The sequence below is a fragment of the Podarcis erhardii genome (genome assembly GCF_964252035.2).
Source record: "Podarcis erhardii genome assembly, chromosome: 6".
NCBI classification, from domain to species: Eukaryota; Metazoa; Chordata; class Lepidosauria; order Squamata; family Lacertidae; genus Podarcis; species Podarcis erhardii.
This window is the reverse complement of record NC_138510.1, coordinates 38,292,443-38,311,216: the sequence shown is the minus strand read 5'-3', so window position 1 is coordinate 38,311,216 and position 18,774 is coordinate 38,292,443. Positions and strand designations below refer to the sequence as shown.

Sequence of the window (18,774 nt, the reverse complement as noted above, 5' to 3'; positions counted from 1 at the left end):
ACAATAATAAAAATACATAAAATATGCAGCATTAAGAGCAACAGAGATCACTGGTAAAAATGGCCTCAGATAATACTTAGCAACAGGGCATTTTTTTCTAGAAAAAGAGGTGCAGGAACTTGTTGACCTTTTTTTATTTTTAGAGAGAACGCCCACCACAGCCACAGCAGCCTAGAGAGGTGTGTTCAAGCTGGGAAGAAAGCCCTGCTTAGTAGGCAAAAGCATCACACAAAACCAAAAAATTAATCACCATCCTAAAACAACAACTAGAGAAGGGGCCATCTGCATTTTATGGTATTCCAAAGTGTCGGTGCAGCAGTCCCTGAAAAGGTCTTATCTCTTGTTGTCATCAGCCATACCCATATCCTAGTTGCGACACAGAATGGCCTCTCCTTCTGATCTTATGGAGCAGACAGGATGAAGGATGGGAGACAATGATCCTTTAAGCATCCTGGGCCCATGTTAGACCTCATCCTGAATGTGATGGTCAAGTTCATAGCTGCTGTGCTGAGAATAGTGACTCATTATGCCAGTACAGGAGGCCAGTTTGGGGCTTCTGTTGCTGCGCTTGCACCACACCATCCCCCCACTTGCCACCTTGTTCATTTTCCCACCTCTCTCCTGGTGAGCAGCAACTGCTCATCTGCTGGAATGTCAGGTAAGTGCCTCCACCTCACCACGCCACAATAATTCCCACCAGCCTTTCTCTAGATATTTCTTTGCTAACCAGTTCCTTGTTATTGCGGCTGTTTGCTACCTGCAGTGGTCCGACAACCAGAACTTTCAGCTGCACCAAGCCTTGCAGAGCTCTGAGACTGAACGTGCCCAGCTCTATTCCAGAATTAATAATCTGCAGGAAGACTACAAGGTCACAATTGAGTGTCTCAGTGTAGTGGAAGGTAAGACATTTGTAGAGGAAACAGGAGATTGGATGCTGACTGATCTGGGTCTTAGGCAGAGCAGGAAAATGAAAAGTTACAGGTTTCCAAAAATAAATAAATACATGACTCTTAGAACTAACCTGCTGTTTTGAGCATAGTGTCAACTGTTAGGTTTCAGTCAGTTATTTTTAGGAGGAAGAAGGTGATTCAAATGTTGGTGAGAAACAAGTGACACAGCCCTTATTTACAGCTGTACCTCCTCTGAATGGGCAGAGTAGATTGCTTGTCTGAAAGATGACTCTAATGTCTAGCTTGGAAGCTAGACTTGAGGATACTTCTTACCAAAAGTGCTAGCTTTCTACATGCTGGGATAGAGATGCTTGTGAGCAAGCAATTCTCTGTATGCATTCAGTCATATGGACGATTGTACTGCATACCTCCCTGAACATGTGGGTATTTATTTTTTGTTTCGAATATGCATATACAGCCTGCCATGTAAAATATATTCAGGCAATGTACAAGAAGTCAAAGTCAGGTCACTTCCTCAGGAAAAAATAACTTTTTGGGAAACGTGGATCCTATTTCTGTTTGTGCTGGGAGCTGCTTGAGGAATACCAAACAAGGTATGTAATGTGTAGATCTGTTTTCCCCATCTGAGCAGCGGCAATAACACATTTTTGATTCCTGTTGTTTCAGTAAAAGCAAAACATTTACAAATTGGAAAACCACAGTGTAGTGCTGACTCCTCAATTTCAGTGGGCTAAAGCATGAGTCCCACCTGAATACAACTCTCACCTGTGGTGGCAAATACTGCTGTTTGGGAAAAGGAAAAGCCCTGCATGGAGTCAACTGTGTTGTTCCTGAATGGTTTTGTTAATTTCAGGCAAGCTGCGAAGTGAAGAAAGAGATAAGCTACAGCTGGAGGCAACAATTAAACATTTGCACAGTAAGTAAATCATAGCGATCCAAAGAAATTGACAGTGAACATGCAGGACCACAAAGAGAGCGTTCACACATTGTGCTTCATGGTATAATAGCCCTATTTAAAATCCCTCTGGGTATAATTCATTTGGTTCCTATAAAAGTGTAAATATTTGAGAGTACAGAGATAATTACTGTATACTTCCATTTTTACAGCTGTTTTCCTTTGCTACAATCACTTGTGGAGAGGGACAGGAAGGGGGTGTTGCCAGCTGTACATCTGAATGTGACAATAGTTTTCTGATTATGTTTAATAATAGGTTGTGTCATTGAAAGAGTGCCCAGTAAGGGATGACATAATGAAGGATGCTTTGTGCAAGAGGATTTTTGCATATGACCACAACTCCCATGTTGGCAAATAACATGTACTTCTCATGTACACCACACGGAGCATTTGAACATGTGGTGCACAGGCAGGAAAATGTTGTATACATTGATCTTTGCAAAAATAGCTGTGATTTATGCTCCCACGTTAACTCCTACTTGCAAAGGAGCCAGCTGTCCCCAATCATAACTTGTGAAGTGCACACATTTGATGATTCAAACTACCAAAGATCAAGAGATTTTATTTAATTTCTCAGAACTCCATGGTTACTTGATTACCAAAAGAATAAAAGAGACCGCATTGCTCAGGTTTTCAACAGATCTACCCTTGGAGCAACTGATGGGCATTTTTTTCAGTCCCAAGTCAAGTCCAAAATACCTGCTGGCAGGAGAAGGTGGCAAGTTATTTAAGGATGTGCACCTAACCCACCATAATAAGTACACAGGTTCTTTCAGTGTGTGCTGGTTCCCTGCTTGTCCTTTAGACTAAGTAGGGGTTGTTGCAGCACCAGTACAGTCTATGCGGTCTGCAACTGTTTTCAGCACCTATTCAACTGTTTGAATTGTTCGTGAAGAACTGAATCGAGTGTTGGAGACAGAAAAGCAGTGTGGAAAGAAAGAAGCAATTGGTTCATGCAAACATTCTGCATTATGATCTGCTCTGGTTTCTTCCATTTGCAGATGGGATGCAGAATCAGTCCAGTTCATGAAGATGAGATGCAAAGAACTCATCTAAACTAGTAGTGGGACTTCTGGGCATCTGGGATTTTGTGACTGGTACTCTAAGAACCACTCCTCGCAGGATAGGACTGGATCTAGACTCTAGTTTTATGTGCGCTCAGATTAAGAATCACAAATAGAAGCATTACACATAGCATGTATTGTTACTGGTCTGCAAAAGGCTGCTTGAAATATATATATATGTTAGAAGTTTTCTCCTCTGTTGGCATGAAGCTGTATCTATTGGAGCAAGCTTTTATTGGAGCAAGCTTCTTGTACAATAAATGATTTTTGCTCAAACGTTGATGTCCACTTTGTTGTTGTTTTTCAAAGTAGTTTTTATTAAAGATTTTCTTGGGTTAGGTAAAGGTAAAGGGACCCCTGTCCGTTAGATCCAGTCACGGATGACTCTGGGTTGTGGCAATCATCTCGCTTTACTAGCTGAGGGAGCCAGTGTACAGCTTCCAGGTCATTTGGCCAGCATGACTAAGCAGCAGCTGGCGAACCAGAGCAGTGCACAGAAATGCTGTTTACTTTCCTGCCAGAGCGGTACCTATTTATCTACTTGCACTTTGACGTGCTTTCGAACTGCTAGGTTGGCAGGAGCAGGGATCAAGCAACGGGAGCTCACCCTGTCACGGGGATTCGAACCACTGACCTTCTGATCGGCAAGCTCTAGACTCAGTGGTTTTTTCTCCAGATCAGTTACATTTGATGTGAGACATTAATGTTTTATACAGTACAGTATAAGGTTTGGGGAGAGATGTACAGCTTTGCTGATTTTTTTATTTTAAAAAATTAAACTATGAAGTATAAACAGAGGAGAGCACACTGGTGCTGTGATGCCTGCTGAGATTCCCAGATAGCTCAGAGAATTGTGAAAGTATCCATTTTGTTCTGTAGCTAGCAGCTCTGGACTCAGCTCAGCCAGAACCAAACAGTCCAAAGACCACGAAGGGGGGAGAGAAAGCAGCCTGGAGGACCAGCTGCAAAAGAGGACATCCCAGCTTTCAGCTAAGGAAAAAGAGGTGAGGAAGTGACTCAAGCAGCTAATGAGATTAAAGGATCTCATTGGGAGATTAACTTCTATTTTCAAGTGCCTTCCAATGCACATCTGAAAACTCTGGATGGCAACAGATACCTGCTATGTGTGCATCATTTCAGTGTGTATACCTGATGCACAGGCTGAAAACCAGACGGCTGAAAACTCTTTAAAAAAATAATAAAAATAAGCACATTGATTTGAAAAGCTTGCTTTCAGCCACTTTTTCTCATTGGTTGCATCTGCATTCAGACTGACTTTCCCCAGCCTATAGCCCAAACTTGGCCCCCAGGCCTTAGTTTTCCTGTCCCCATTTGAACTGGACATGGTAGTGACAAACCTGTGTTACATCACTGTAGTACTCAATGCCAGAGTAGGCCCATTGAAGTTAATGGAATGACTAACATCGGTTTATTTATTTCTTTGGAGCTACTTAGAGTATAACTTAGTTGAATACAACCCATGGTGGTGGCATTCTGGGTTTATCATCTAAAGAGGCACTTGGGTATTGAGTAAGAACCTTCCCTCTGCTTGCTGCTCCCTGCCCCCACTGCCTTTCTCCCAGCCACTCACCTGTGGTTAGTTGGAAAGCATTGGGAGTATGCAGACTACATGGATTGTGCTGCAGGTACATGAGGATTTAACAGACTTTACCTCCATCCTCCTTTTGCTCTTGCGATTGGATACCCCAGATTTAAACATATTTAAATCTACTGCACTCATGTCTAGTTTGGCTCTAAGCCAGTGTTCGAAACTCCCATTGTTCTGGGCACACTTTGCAACAGGGAATTTCATTAGCTCAAGCAGTTTCTGAGCTCTGGGTGCAGTACTGAGGCCAAGTTTTCAGATTAAAACTGCAGAGTGGAAGGAAAGGAGGACCTTTTTCTGCCTCCCCACTTACAGCTATTCTCTGAAGCCTCATATGAATATTAGCAGGGTGGACAAGGGAAGGACTAGACCATGTAAAAGATGAACACAGTATTTTAGCTGTTCATTCATTTTCAGCTTTGTATTGTTATAAAAAAGTGTGCCTAGACATTCCATTATTGTGCCCATAACCTAGGTTTAAGGTGCCATTTAGCTCCTAGCTTTTATATCTCAGTTTCTAACACTGCTCTAAGCAACATGCCGAAAGGTAAGGGAGACACAGGTAAGCCTGTTACCTGCATATCTGGAGTTTTCAAACAGCTTGCATTCCATAGTTCAAGGAAACAAAAAATATACAAGTTTACAATTTTATTAAAAGATTCTTAGAAGGATCTGTTCACAATTGTAAAATATTTTATTAGCAGTATAAATCTATGGCACACAAAAGGTGGGAGTTTTAATTACAGGCTGTAGGCATATGAACAATGGACATTCTAGCCCTTGTTAGATTTTGATTGTTGGCAAATATTCCATATCCTGCTGGGAGTCATTATCAACCGTCTTTAAATATTCTGAACATTTTCTTCATGAGATCATTGCTTCCTTCTGGAACAGAGTATTTTCTGAGTACATGCAACTTGAGTGACAAGAGAGCAGAAGGGACATTTGAAAGGTGACTTAGATGCTTTTAGAGGTTATTGTTGTTTCTGTGCTTTATAGAAATCATAGAATTGTAGAGTTGGAAGGGACCCTGAGGATCATCTAGTCCAACCCCATGCAATACAGGAATATGCAGCTGTCCTATATGGGGATCAAACCTGCAACCTTGGTGCTAATAACACCACACTCTAATCAACTGAGCTATCCAGTGAAATGAATATTCATAGCAATGTTCCTATCAGAGCTCATCCTAATGACCCACATCCAGTGTAAGTTTTCTTTCTGTCTTGGAACAAGCACCCTCCTGGACATGTATGGAACAGCAACCAAACAAAAAAAGCAGGCAAACATCTTATGTGTAGACTTCCAAATTGTGATTCCCTAGGACACGTCAGCTTGAAGAAAACAAATCACTGCTGATTCATGTGACCATCTGAATTCATTTTGAAATCCTGCACACAGCATGCAAAAATATTGCCCAGGATGGCACCTGCATACTATTGACTAGCTGGTTGTGGACAGCCAGCAGATAACAGGTGATTTGTTCAGGTGGGTCTCTGGTGCCTACTTTGAATGCTTGTATGAATTGGCTTTAAGAGCTAAAAACACAAAACAAGGGAGACTCGGGCTATTAAAAATAAAGGCTTCACAATAACTAGAAATTCCAGATTTTTCAAACCAAAGTTTCTACAAATAGATGCACATGCATGGCATTCTCCAATATTCTGAACTAAAGGTGATGTCAAAGGCACATGAACCATCTTCACAGGACATCACACCCAATTGCACTATGCATGTTCAAATATTAATGTAGAAACAGCAAACCCCACTGTTTGCTAGGCCTTGGAGTCAGGAGGAGAGACCGGATACCATTTCTTTCTTAGGGGAAATTGTATGAATAGCAGCTGACAATGAATACTTTTTGAAGACCATGGATTGAATCCCACAAAGCGATTGTGCAAATGGAAAGGTCTCTGCTCACGCAATGCAATGCAAACTCTCCCTCTCCCCTCTCCCTGCACACGGACCCCAAACTTGCTCTGGAGGGATGGGGGAGAAAACAGGCAGGTGTTTACAGGGGAAAGTTTACTTGTGGAAGTTGTTCTGCTTGTGCAATGACTTTGTTGAATTCAATGCCATGCCTGTTCATCAGGATAGGAAGACTTGTATCAATACACTTCATTCACAATAACATTTATAGGAACTAGAAGTCATTCAGGTTCAATGTCATTTTCTGGCATTACATGCTGCGTTTACCTTATTCATAGCCTGAAACAAGAAGGAAGTTTTTAGCCAATGGTGAAGGAAGCCCTAAATGTGCTGTGAAGTAAGGTGTGAGAGAAAGCCAGGTTTAGGACAGTAGAACTAACCACCCTGGTTCAGAATCAGGGATGCTCAAGGTGCCACCACAGTAACTTATTGGTAACTGCTGCCCTCAAAACCATTTGAAAAAACCAGAGTGAACAACCATACTAAACACTTATTTGCTTTCTTGCCCAGTGCATAGATCTCCGTTGTGAGCTAGAGATTCTGAGTGACGAGTACCGCAGCTGCCTTGCCAAGTTACAGCAGTGCCGAGATGAGATCAATCACCCTCAGAGCAAAAAGACCAAAGTAGGAATTCACTCTGAATGCCCCCTTTGTGCTACCTCATACTGTTGATATAGTCTGTTGATAGAGCGTGCCACGTCAGGCATGGGCGCAGCCAGGATTTGGGGGGGGGGGCAGAACCTCAGTTAGCAACGTATTTTTATTTTTATTGATTTGGGAGGGCAGCTGCCCCCGCTCCCAGCTACACCCATGATGTCAGGTCAAAATGTGAGTCAGTGGTCTTAGATTTCAGCACAAACTCAAACAGTAACGCTAGGACAACCATCGTGGACCAGCAAGATACAGGAAACTGCAACTCTTTTAGGTTCACTAGAGTGGTGGGTTTTGGCAGTTCTTGTATTTTATTTATGATAAGTTCTGAATTAATCAGTCTTCAGCATCTATGCAGTGAGTCTCATTTGTTGTCTTTGCAAAGTGGGGGAAATATTCAACTCCCAAAAATTCACTAATATCACCATTCCATGCAAATAGAACCACAGACTTTGTTGGAATAAAATACAAAAGGGAAGTGTAGGAGAGATGTAAGTGTAGCTGATCGAATAGAGGGAGGAATTAGAGAGACACATTATACCCTAGTTTGTTTATCTTATTAGATTTCTCTTTTTTTTTTTTTCTAGAGATGGCAGGATCATTGGATTCCTCTACTAGTGGTAGTGATGGCAACAGCTGTAGTATCCTACTTAATAAATTTTGTACCCTGAGTACAACCTACCTTTAGTTTTGCTTATGTTACTGTTTTTGCATTTGGGCATTCTGAGTTGTCTACAAAGAGTGACTATTTTTGTATCAAACATGTTTTTAATTTCTTAAAGAATTTTGAACTTTGCTATCTCCTAAAGAAGTTTGTTGGACTGCTTGGCTTTGTATGTTGCTTCATTTGGCTGTTGTATTATTTTTTTTTAAAAAAAATTAAAGGCTACAATACAAAAAGCACAGTGCCTGTCTGATGCATCCACCCTCCAGAGGGTTTTGAATGGAAACATCACACAATTGTCCCATAGCTTTGGAAACCTCAAAACCCACAATCCAGCTATGTGCTGTCTGACCATGTAGGACAAGGCTGGGGAACCCATGTCCCATCAGATGTTATTGAACTACAACTTCCATCATCCTATACAGTCAAACCTCGGCTCTTGAACGCCTCCATTTTGGAATGTTTCGGCTCCCGAATACTGAAAACCCAGAAGTAAATGCTCCCGTTTTCTAACGTTTTCGGAAGCCAAATATCTGACACGGCTTCCACTTGAGTGCAGGAAGCTCTTGCAACCAATCGGAAGCTGCGCCTCGATTGTTGAACATTTCAGAAGCCAAACGGGCTGCCGGAACGGATTACATTCGGCAACCGAGGTTTGACTGTACCAGTGGTCACACTGGCTGGGAGATGGAGTTCAACAGCTGAAGAACTGCAGCTTCCCCATTCCAGGCCTAGGAGTTGGGACTCGTAAAAACAAAGAAACAAACAGCTGAAATATTTCTGGCTGGGGTTAACAAGGCTTCATTTTTTATTTTGCCAATTTAATCCTGATCCTCACAGAATTAAGACCAGACAGGCTGGTCTTCATTTTGAGAAGACTGAATGCAGGATGGCTTTCAAAATGAGGCTTTATATACCACCTTCTATATATATGCTGAGCCTGGGTATAGACACCCACAGAAATTTGCAAGTGAGAGCCTCCTGTCAAGGAAGATGGGAGCTTTATTCCATCAATATCTGGAGGGAACCATATTGGCTACCCCTGACTCCAACAGAATAAGAGCTGCACCATTTTCCCACTTCCTTTTCTTAAGCAGTGAGTCACACTCCCCAAAATACTGCTCAAATATGGCGTGAGGAAAAATTGCTGCATTCCTCTGGATTGCAGCCCACATTTACAAGGCCACTGCTGCCAGAGCAACGACTTCATTTGTAATACAAAGATCTGCAAAGTCTTTCTGAGCTTTAAAAGCATCCTTGAGATTTTCGCACCACGCGTCAAGGCCTATTTTCATGACGGGATACAAGAGTTCTGGGATGCTGAAGGAGTAAAAGCGTACTCTAAAATCGTTGCTTATCTTACAGAATGTGGCTTGGACAGTAAACACCCTCAGTGGGGTCAGAGAAAGGCAATTGTCAAAGCTCTTCTGAACAGGGAAACTGTAAGCAGCAGGATAGCCCAGCAAGACACCAAAGAGAGTGCATAGATTCCACTTTGAGCAAAAGACCGCACTGGAGGAAAGCATCTGAGATGTGTCTGCTGCCTGGGCTTTAATATGATTGAGTATCTCCGACAGATGGACTTTGATGAAACCCACGTCTTCCAGATCACAAAGGCTAGGGCATGTCCTGGAAGCAGAAACGTCAACAAAGGGGATGTTGTCCTTAAGCAAGATTGTCTCCAACCACAGCAGCATCAGCCCCAAGTTGACAATCAGAACATTTTCAGCTATGCTCAGAATGTGTAGCCGGCATCCAAGCGGATTGATGGTCTGAAGCTGCTGAACGTAGCTTAGGATCTGAGAAGTCCCAGCAGAATTGTAATCGTACAGGAAAGCTGGCTTCAAGCCGGCGGCTACAGCCAGTATCTCGCCAGCGAGGTTCAAGGAGGCTGAGCGGGATAAGACTTTCTTCTTCCCGATTCTGAGGTGTTGGCGGGCTGCAGCGATGAGGAGTTGAGGGAAGGGCTCGGCCATTCTTAACTCTGTGCGTTGAAGTCCTAGACTGGGTTTGCTTAGGGAACTGAATCACCTCATTGCAATCAGGCCTTTAACCATCAGCTGCTTCAACCTGGATCTAGGAATAAAAATCACAGCAATCAATATAGCTAAAGTAACAACAACCAGTGCACTTTTTATCTTTAGGAAGCTAGAAGTATCTTGATGAAACTATGAACATGTGGCCTCATTTAAGCCACAGTAGTTGCATCTTGGAAGTGGAAAACGGGTATTACAAAAATGAAAATGGATCAATCAGCCTTGCTGTAACAAGGGCTATAAAAGGGATTGAGGACTAAACCACATCTGCAGGCTCTCTGTACCACTTCAGCACCAAAGACTAGCAAAACAGCCCACCTTCCAACAACCAATAAAAATATTCACCACTTCATCCTAAGATCAACCACTTAGACAGGCATCTCACCATTAAAACCTGAATTGTCTAGTTACATAGTCAAAACAAAACAAATTCCTTCCAGTAGCACCTTAAAGACCAACTAAGTCAGTTCTTGGTATGAGCTTTCGTGTGCATGCACACTTCTTCAGATACACTGAAACAGAAGTTTCCAGACCCTTCCAGAACCTGAATTGTTTCCAGACCCTTCCAGAACCTGAATTGTGTTGGTCTTTAAGGTGCTACTGGAAGGAATTTTTTTATTTTGTTTTGACCATGGCAGACCAACACGGCTACCTATCTGTAACTGAATTGTCTAGGTTCACTTCCCCTGCAAAAAAATGTGTGGTGGCGCCTGAAAGACCAACAAGCTTTCTTAGAGCAGAGCCTACTTTATTAAACGTTAAATATTAACCTCCGTCTGCGAGTATTATATATGCATGTGACACAGACAGAAGGAAGGGAGGGTGGAGACTCTTGTTAATATGAGGTCAGGAGTCTCAGTGATGGAAGAGATAAGTATGCCACATCCACTATTGTTAGCTATTCAAGAGTTGATAAGGACTTGGGGAAACAATTAAATTAGTACACATGACATATATAAACAGGACAGGGCACATGAACTTCCATTTGTTTTTTTAACTAGATCTTTTAACTTTACAGTGGTACCTCGGGTTACATACGCTTCAGGTTACACACTCCGGTAACCCAGAAATAGTGCTTCAGATTAAGAACTTTGCTTCAGGATGAGAACAGAAATAGTGCTTTGGCGGCGCGGCGGCAGCAGTAGGCCCCATTAGCTAAAGTGGTGCTTCAGGTTAAGAACGAACCTCTGGAATGAATTAAGTACTTAACCCGAGGTACTATTGTACTGCCATTCATATGAGGATCATAGGGTGGTATCAAAACACAAAAGCACATAGTAACAAACAAAAACAATACCCCCTGCCACACACACAGTTCAACAGGCCATAGATTGTTTAGTTAGCCAAAGGCCTGCGAGAAGAGCAATGTTTTTGCTTAGCACCTAAAGTTATGTAACTAAGGCACCAGATGAACCTCCTAGGGGAGAGCATTCTGCAAGTAGGAAGCCACCGCAGCAAATGCCTCTTCTCTTGCTGCCACCCTCCAGACCTTTCATGGGGGACGCTACGAAGAAGGGCCTCAGATGATCACAGGGTCTGGGTCGGTTCATGTTTCTAATTCTGAAACACTTAAATGAATAGTGTTTTTACAGGCCGGATAGCTCAGTCGCTGGAGCATGAGACTCTTAATCTCCAGGTCATGGGTTCGAGCCCCCCACTGGGTTAAAGATTCCTGCATTGCAGGGGGTTGGACTGTAAGACCTATTGCAGTCCTTAAGAGTCGTCAACAGGCTCATCACAGCTATCTGCCAATCACCCATTCCCACCACCCTTCTGAGTAATACCCCTCCCCACCTTCTCACTATATAGAAGGGTCTGGTGACTTCTGTTTCAGTGTATCTGAAGAAGTGTGCATGCACACGAAAGCTCATACCTAGAACTAACTTAGTTGGTCTTTAAGGTGCTACTGGAAGGAATTTTTTTATTTTGTTTGGACTAGATTGTTTAGGGAAGTTTTTAATGTTTGGTGTTTTATCGTGTTATATTCTGTTGAGAGCCACCCAGAGCAGCTGTGGCAAGCCAGCAGATGGACAGCATACAAATAATAATTATTATTATTATTATTATTATTATTATTATTATTATTAAAGTATATGACCCTTGTGGTCCCTTCCAATTCTACAGTTCTAATGCCCTATTATATTCTAATTTTTAAAGTTACCTGGGAGGAGAAGCTGCAGCTAGAGAGAGGCATGCCCTAGCAGCAGCCAAATTGCAATGCTTGTGCATTAACCCAAAGCATTTTATTAGACCCAACGCCTTTCAGAATTAAGCAGCCCCTTCTTGGGGTTGAACTCGCCAGCAATCTCCAAAGATAAAACTTCTGTAGCAAAGGAGAAAAGCTGCAAGAATTCGAAGTCGCGATCACGCCTGAAGGTAATTTCTTAATTCTGAAATTCGGGGCTCTTATCAGAACGTGCTCTTAGCCCTGCTTCCCCGCCCGGCATCCCCTTCCCGCTAGGTGGGAGTGTGCATGTGTGAATGCGTGTGTTGATGAAGCATCCGGCTATGCGTGTTATCTGCACAGGGATGCTGCATCTCCTTCGGTTCCCTGAGCAACCGGGGTCGGAGTTCAGGTGCACAGGAGGATCCTCTACCGGCACATGAAGCGACGCCGGGCAGCCGGCCAACTGCTTCTCCCGCCTCTCCGCCCTCTGCACGCGCCTCACTCACCTCTCGCCCCGTTCCAGCCCGAGCATGCGCCCTGCCGGGCCAGCGGGCGGCGTTTCCGCTTCCCTCGCCTGAGCGGAGGAGGCGGACGCTGAGTTCGCAGCAAGGGGCACCGTCCGCTTAGGCGGCGGCTCTTAAAGAGGCAGCATCCCGCGGGTCGACGCGCTGCCGGGGCATGTGCAGAGCGCCGGTCTCGCGGACCTGCCCGGGTCGAGTCCGGCGGCAAGCAGGAGACGCCCAGCTGTGCAGATCCGGCCCGTCGGGGGTTAGGAGAAACCAAGGGGCAGGCTCCACCTGCGAAGGTTGGCCCGGGGCATGCGAGTCGCTCTCCCTGGATGGGAACCGTGGCCTCCGAAGTGTTGCTGGACTGCAACTCCCATCATCCTGGGCGTGGCTGGGGATCATGGGAATCGGAGAGGACTGGTTTTCTCACTGCTGTAACAAGCCCTTTTTATGGCTGCTGCAAGTTCCACTAGAACTGCTTAGGGACATGCTGATCTTCTTCATCGCCTTGGTGTCTACGAAATGCAACGCTATCTACCTTTTGCGTTTCTTTGGTATAGGGCAGAGAGGAGGCTAAGTTCTCTCTCGCAGGCTCTCAGGTTTCCGCATGGTTTCTCTTCTAGCATTTACAAAGTACAGTATGTCAGTGTGTTCAAAGACTTTCGCACACATCACCTTACAGCAGCCCCATAAGGCAGGGCCAGTAGTGGGTCGTCCCATATTGCAGACAGGAAACTTAAGTTGAGAATGAGATCATAGTGGCTTAACTAAGGCCATCAGCCCCACATCTACGACTTTTAAGGCTGCAAACTTAGGCAGATGTACTTGGAACTACTGTACATCTCATTGAATGCAGTGGGGCTCATTTCTTCAGTTCACAAGCAGTGAGCTAGTCAATAATAATAATAATAATAATAATAATAATAATAATAATGCCCTTGACCCAGGGGCAATTCACAACAGAAAAATACAAGATGAGAAGACAAAATGCAGAATAAAACAAAACCAAAAAACAACCAGTAAATAATGACCGCTCCCACAAACACATTTAAAAAGACATACAATGTTAACTAGGATGGCCATCTGTCATGGATGCTTTAGCTGAGATTCCAGCATTGCAGCGGGTTGGACTAGATTACTGCCATCAAATAGGGAGAGCACTTCAGGCCACATATTTAAATATATATATTTATTCAATCTAGAGCAAATATGAAGTCATTCAGTAGCTATTAAAATAACACTACTATAATTTTGAGAAGCATTTCTGATGCCCTCTATGGACAATGTTCCCCCACTCACCCAGCTCTCCCGATTGCAGGGCTGAAACTAAACATTTAACCATAGCCGCCTTGTAGCATTTTATTTTTGTTGCTATAGCATCATACCAGCAAAGCAGCTTTAAGCAGGTAATCCACCCCTTCACCTTCACTCTCCTAAAGTAATTAGTATAGCATAGTTTTAGGGTTGTATTCAAAGTATTTATTTTATAAAATTTATTGTAAAAGAACTCAAAAGTGGTTTACGAAAAGATAACACCCTAAAATCAAGAAAAAATTACAAAGTAGCACTACGGAGAACAGCATGTCAGTGCAAGGATTTTTTCCTGCACAACCAAACATTCTTCTGACCCTCTAGGGTAGCTTTGGGGATAGTGTGGGGTACACAGGGGAGGATGTGAGCCCTGTTGCATCCTTGCACCATCACAGATATTTAAATACCAACCACAGTTCTGCATTCCCTTGTCTCCACCACAAAATAATTGCATTTTGTCCAGAACTGCCTACAAATTAAAAATCTTCACACATTCCATGCGTCTCCTGCAATTGGCTCAGAGGGTTGGGAGAACCCCCAGAACAACACATTAAGGGGGATCATTCCATCTGGCAAGCTGAAATTATTGCGCACATGGAATGTCTGTAATAGCATAGCATTGAATTCCACCATAGGAAAACATTTGCAGTACACAATATATTTTCCTTCCATTCAGTTCAAGATGTTTCAAACAAAATGCTACATAGGACAGATCTGAATACTAGTTTTCTTGAATGTGCAAGTTAAAGATACTTAACTCTTGCTAGTAAAAGAGACATGAAAACGTTATAGTTAACCAGAAACTTTATTATGGGACATTTTAAGGCATTTTCCAGCAGAGGAAAGAAACACGCAAAAATGCCGCCATTTAACCAGTTCAGAACAAAGCTTAGCATTGAAAGCACTGTCATATTTAAAGCCAGCTATATTACATCTCAAACAGTATTCAAATTTCCTAGGTTCCACAGTCTTCTTACATCTATGTCAAACAGGTCCTGCACAGAGCAAGCAGAGGGCTTTGGTGCTTTTCCCTATCTTCTAGCAATCTGATATACTTACAAAGAATGGAGACTTTTTGGACAAATCCAGGTTAGCAAAGATTAGTCCAACAGAAGGCGCCACCAGTTGCTGTACTGCATACAACGTGGAACTACAATAAAAGCAGCTTCTTGGATTTCCAGTTAACAGTTTATTATCATCCGAATACCTTGGCTGTACTTCATTTATTGTAAGATCTGGCTCAACTGATTGTAAAGTAACTTTAATAAGAACTATGCCTTTTAAGACTTAAGTCATTATTTTGCACTATTCATCTGTAGTGTATACAGACAGGAAATACTATCAAATAGCAGTGGAAAATCCAGATAACTTCTCAGTCTACTACTACTTTGCAAAGCAGTTTTACTGAACAGTTAGAATTACGGCCACTAAAAAAATGTTTTGCATTCGTTCTAACATTTCACATGTGTGCCAACAGCACTGGGGGTTTTTATATATTAAAAAAATATACAGAAACATGCAATTTATGTAATAAATTTGACTGTGTTATCAAGCTAGTGGGTAAGAGAAAACTAGGGTGAAAGTGTTTTTGTTAGCCTCGTGAAACTACTTTTTAAAAAGAGCACTTGACCGCTGATCACATATACAGAGAAAACTGTGTAACATTTAACACACAAATTAAGGCACAAATTAAATGCCATTTGATATATTTACATTAATTGAAGAGAAAGACAAATGTTCTTGTTTACATGCATTAATCCAGAGCAGTTTTTGCAAAGTATAAATTTAAAACAGATTATGTTGTACATAATACATTCCTGTTGCACTTACTCAAAATACATTTAAAATTAATTGAAATATAAACACACAATCCATTAATTCAGCTAATTCCTCATTTAGGTAAAACCAGGTCATCACTGTGCTGCAAGGGGCGGGGCCATCTCCATGCTTGGTGGCTGCATTGGCCAGCCTTCATTATGATTTTGCAAGAGGCGGTAGAGTTGCTTCAGCTGAGCAACTATGTTGTCCTTGATATCAGGGGTAGAAATCTCAAGCCGCACACTGCCACTGTCAAAGGAGCGGGTGAAGTCACCAGAGAACATCTCATAGATTATGCGAGCTACAACTGGAATTACCTGTTTGGAAAGAAATTATGCAGCGTCAATCCAGATGGGATTTTCAATTGCATCCGAAAAGAATAAGCTAAAAGCTCAAGTAGAAGGTGTAATAGCAACACACACAAAAATTCTCACTCTTGCATTCATTTTCATTTTGAGTCATTATTAGTCATGATAGAAGAGAGATAGGATAAGGATGTAAGATAAATAAAATAACATATGTTCTCACAATGTGAGCAGAGTAGATGCACTGGTAACTATTCTGAAATGCCTACCAATTTGGGACGTTAGCTCCAATCATCTGTAAAAATCCAGGCCTCAGATAAAACATTTGGCCCACGTGGTCAGCACTGCCTTTCAAGTAGAATTGGTTGCAGACAGATAGGATGCTAAGCCAAGATGCAGCCAAGATGAAAGAGCAGTAGTATGAACTACTGCACAAACTCAACAAACTTATTCAATTATTCTTATGGTAGCTGGGGACCCAGTTGACCTGTTAGCTAAGAAAATGCCTATCACTGATGAAATCACTGGCCCTTCATGGGCAGGTTCTAGCCTGGGGGTGCTCCTGGACCTGTCTTTACTCCTAGATTCTCAGGTGGCAGTGATGGTCATTGGCCATCTACAGTGGTACCTCGGGTTACAAACACCTCAGGTTACAAACGCTTTGGGTTACATACTCTGCTAACCCAGAAGTAGTACCTTGGGTTAAGAACTTTGCCCCAGGATGAGAATGGAAATCGTGCGGTGGCGGCGGGAGGCCCCATTAGCTATAGTGGTACCTCAGGTTAAGAATGGACCTCCGGAACAAATTAAGTTCGTAATCAGAGGTGCCACTGTATTGACATGGATTGGTTGGCACAAGCACATTACACCTATTCCATAACACCTACATTGAAACCAGTTTGTTTCAGGGCAGAATTCAGAGGTACCAGTTTTTGGTGGTTTTGTCTTGTCCTAAGCAACTCAATGAGTGCCTTCTCCCAAACGCATACAGATACACACCCCACAGGGCCATACTCATGAGTTCCAACCTCAGGATCTTTCTTTGAGGAAGGCAACGTTGTTATCTATCAGACTGAGGCTATTTACACAGATGTTCCAAGTTGCCAGGTGGCTCTCCCAGGGGACATCCACATTCTCTTCCCTGATATTTGTTTATTCTCTTGGGTGTTCAGGCATTAGAGGAAAGACTATGCTTTTAGGTAGCTTTAAACCACTATTACTTAAGTTATATTTCCCCCTGTTTCGTATGAATGGTTTTTATTTGTATTTTAAAGTGCTGTAAAACCTTTTCATTGGAAAGGTGGTCTATAAATATTGCAAATAAGTGTGTCTGTGTTGTGGATGAATACGCAAGTGCTGAAACTGGTATCGGTACAGTGGTTCAACACTATAAGAACCCCAGCTTTCAAATATCGAGGCTGCCCCAAGTCTTAAATGTTTGTAGACAATAGACTTCCAGTGGCCAGGGCTCTAGCGTCACACATTGTTCTTTGCATTGTCCATGCCTGATAGAAGCAGAATGCATGCTAATGTGTACATTTACATAGGCTGCTGAATTAAAGTTTATGGGTTATAAAATGGCACATAGTTATATATTGTGAAAACTAGGAGTCAACGAAATGTTCTCACAGTAAGTTCTGACAATTAACGCTCCTTAGCAATTCATTGTTCTCTTACCTGAACAACAATCAGTTTCCTATCTTTGGATTTTCCATCTGGCCATTCTTCCCCAAAACAAAAGTAGATCTCAAATGGGGGTTGTTTAGCAATCTGTCCTTTCTGATGAGCAATCAGTTCTAAGCGGGAGGGAAAGCAAAGCTTGTGATGTACAACACTATTTCCCACATATTGGATGCCACACTATTTCCCACATATTGCCTCTTCTAGTTCAAAACCCAATTCTCCTACTCTCTTTTCTATCTTCTCTCCCATAATCTTTTTGTCTAGAGATGCCATAATGATATTAGCTATCAATGCTGTTTTCCCTTTGACCCTGTATACTATAACAAATATAAGGGATGCCACTTCACTGACCATAGGTGAGAACTTCAACCACACCTATGCCTTCTGGTGATTGATTTGGGGCAAAAAATAAAGGAAGAAGAGAGAATTGCTTCTCTTCAACCAGCTATGTTAGAGCACAACAAACATCAAACCAATGCCCATTCACTAATGCCTGCATGCAAACACTATAAGGTGCACATTGTGAGCCCAGCAAGTTCTGCACAAATTGTTACCTGCACCATACCAGTAACACCAGACACAGTCCCAGGTGACTTAACTGGTTGGGACCCAATCCCAATGGGCTGCAGTACCATAATCGGGTATACAAAATGTTTCAGGGATTAAAAAGAACATATTGGCTACTCTGTGATGGTGAACCAAGAGCATTATAATTACTCACCACTCAAGAATGTTTCCAAGCAGAACACCTTGACCTTTTTTTGTCTTTCAATCAAGTTTGGTGTGGTGCCAGAAGGTGCGCATGGTCCAGACCAATACACTTTGCACTGGCAAAGCCTGATAGCATAAATAGCATGGCCACTGACTTCCAGGATCAGCCCCCTGTCCATGACATCAAGCAGACGGCTTGTGAAGAGCCTTTGCTTTTCATTGGTGATCTGTTCCGGTCCTGGAAACTTTACTTGCTCCAAATTGATAGGACCAAAGAGTTCTTCTTGATCTGGCATTGGACCCAGTTCTCCATAGAAAAGTCTGCAGCCCTGGGGATTGCTCACAGTCATTGTTGGCCCAAACTCTTTGCCTCGATACTCAAACTTGATTTCTAGGTCTGTCACTTGATTAGAAGGATATATTGTTAGAATATCAGACACTGCAACAGGATCCATAA

General features: G+C 42.6%; 3 protein-coding genes across 7 annotated transcripts in view; 1 reads left to right on the top strand and 2 right to left on the bottom strand.

The window, feature by feature from the left end:
- Positions 1-7,844, top strand: part of TRAF3IP3 (TRAF3 interacting protein 3) — a 29,335-nt gene extending 21,491 nt beyond the window's left edge. Inside the window, 5 exon segments of the mRNA XM_081864978.1 lie at positions 764-899; positions 1,765-1,827; positions 3,810-3,934; positions 6,976-7,089; positions 7,704-7,844. Of these exon segments, the coding sequence (XP_081721104.1) occupies positions 764-899; positions 1,765-1,827; positions 3,810-3,934; positions 6,976-7,089; positions 7,704-7,787 (522 nt within the window). The 3' untranslated portion in view covers positions 7,788-7,844.
- LOC309343458 (UPF0739 protein C1orf74 homolog) lies at positions 7,405-12,758 on the bottom strand. Of its 3 annotated transcripts, XR_014157279.1 has the most exons (3): positions 12,490-12,758; positions 8,260-9,856; positions 7,405-8,227 (listed from the first exon to the last, which is right to left on the bottom strand). XR_014157279.1 is itself a non-coding variant. In XM_081865045.1 (2 exons), exon 2 carries the CDS (start codon positions 9,754-9,756, stop codon positions 8,956-8,958), a length of 801 nt encoding a protein of 266 aa, XP_081721171.1. In that variant the 5' UTR covers positions 9,757-9,856; positions 12,490-12,758; the 3' UTR covers positions 7,405-8,955. The 3 variants fall into 3 exon arrangements, 2 of the variants coding, with proteins under 2 accessions (XP_081721171.1, XP_081721172.1); XM_081865045.1 differs by having other exon boundaries at positions 7,405-9,856; XM_081865046.1 differs by lacking the exon at positions 12,490-12,758 and adding an exon at positions 12,414-12,441 and having other exon boundaries at positions 7,405-9,856.
- Positions 12,759-14,586: 1,828 nt separating this feature from the next.
- Positions 14,587-18,774, bottom strand: part of IRF6 (interferon regulatory factor 6) — a 28,221-nt gene continuing 24,033 nt past the window's right edge. For all 3 annotated transcript variants that reach the window (XM_081864977.1, XM_081864975.1, XM_081864976.1), the window contains exons 6-8: positions 18,328-18,720; positions 17,601-17,719; positions 14,587-15,935 (exon numbers count right to left, since the gene is read on the bottom strand). In XM_081864977.1, the coding sequence (XP_081721103.1) occupies positions 15,714-15,935; positions 17,601-17,719; positions 18,328-18,720 (734 nt within the window). In that variant the 3' untranslated portion in view covers positions 14,587-15,713. The remainder of the gene's footprint in view (positions 15,936-17,600; positions 17,720-18,327; positions 18,721-18,774) is intronic.

What these genes read in the sequence shown, in the direction of transcription:
- LOC309343458 (XM_081865045.1), bottom strand. Translation starts at nt 9,756, where the DNA reads ATGGCCGAGCCCTTCCCTCAACTCCTCATCGCTGCAGCCCGCCAACAC.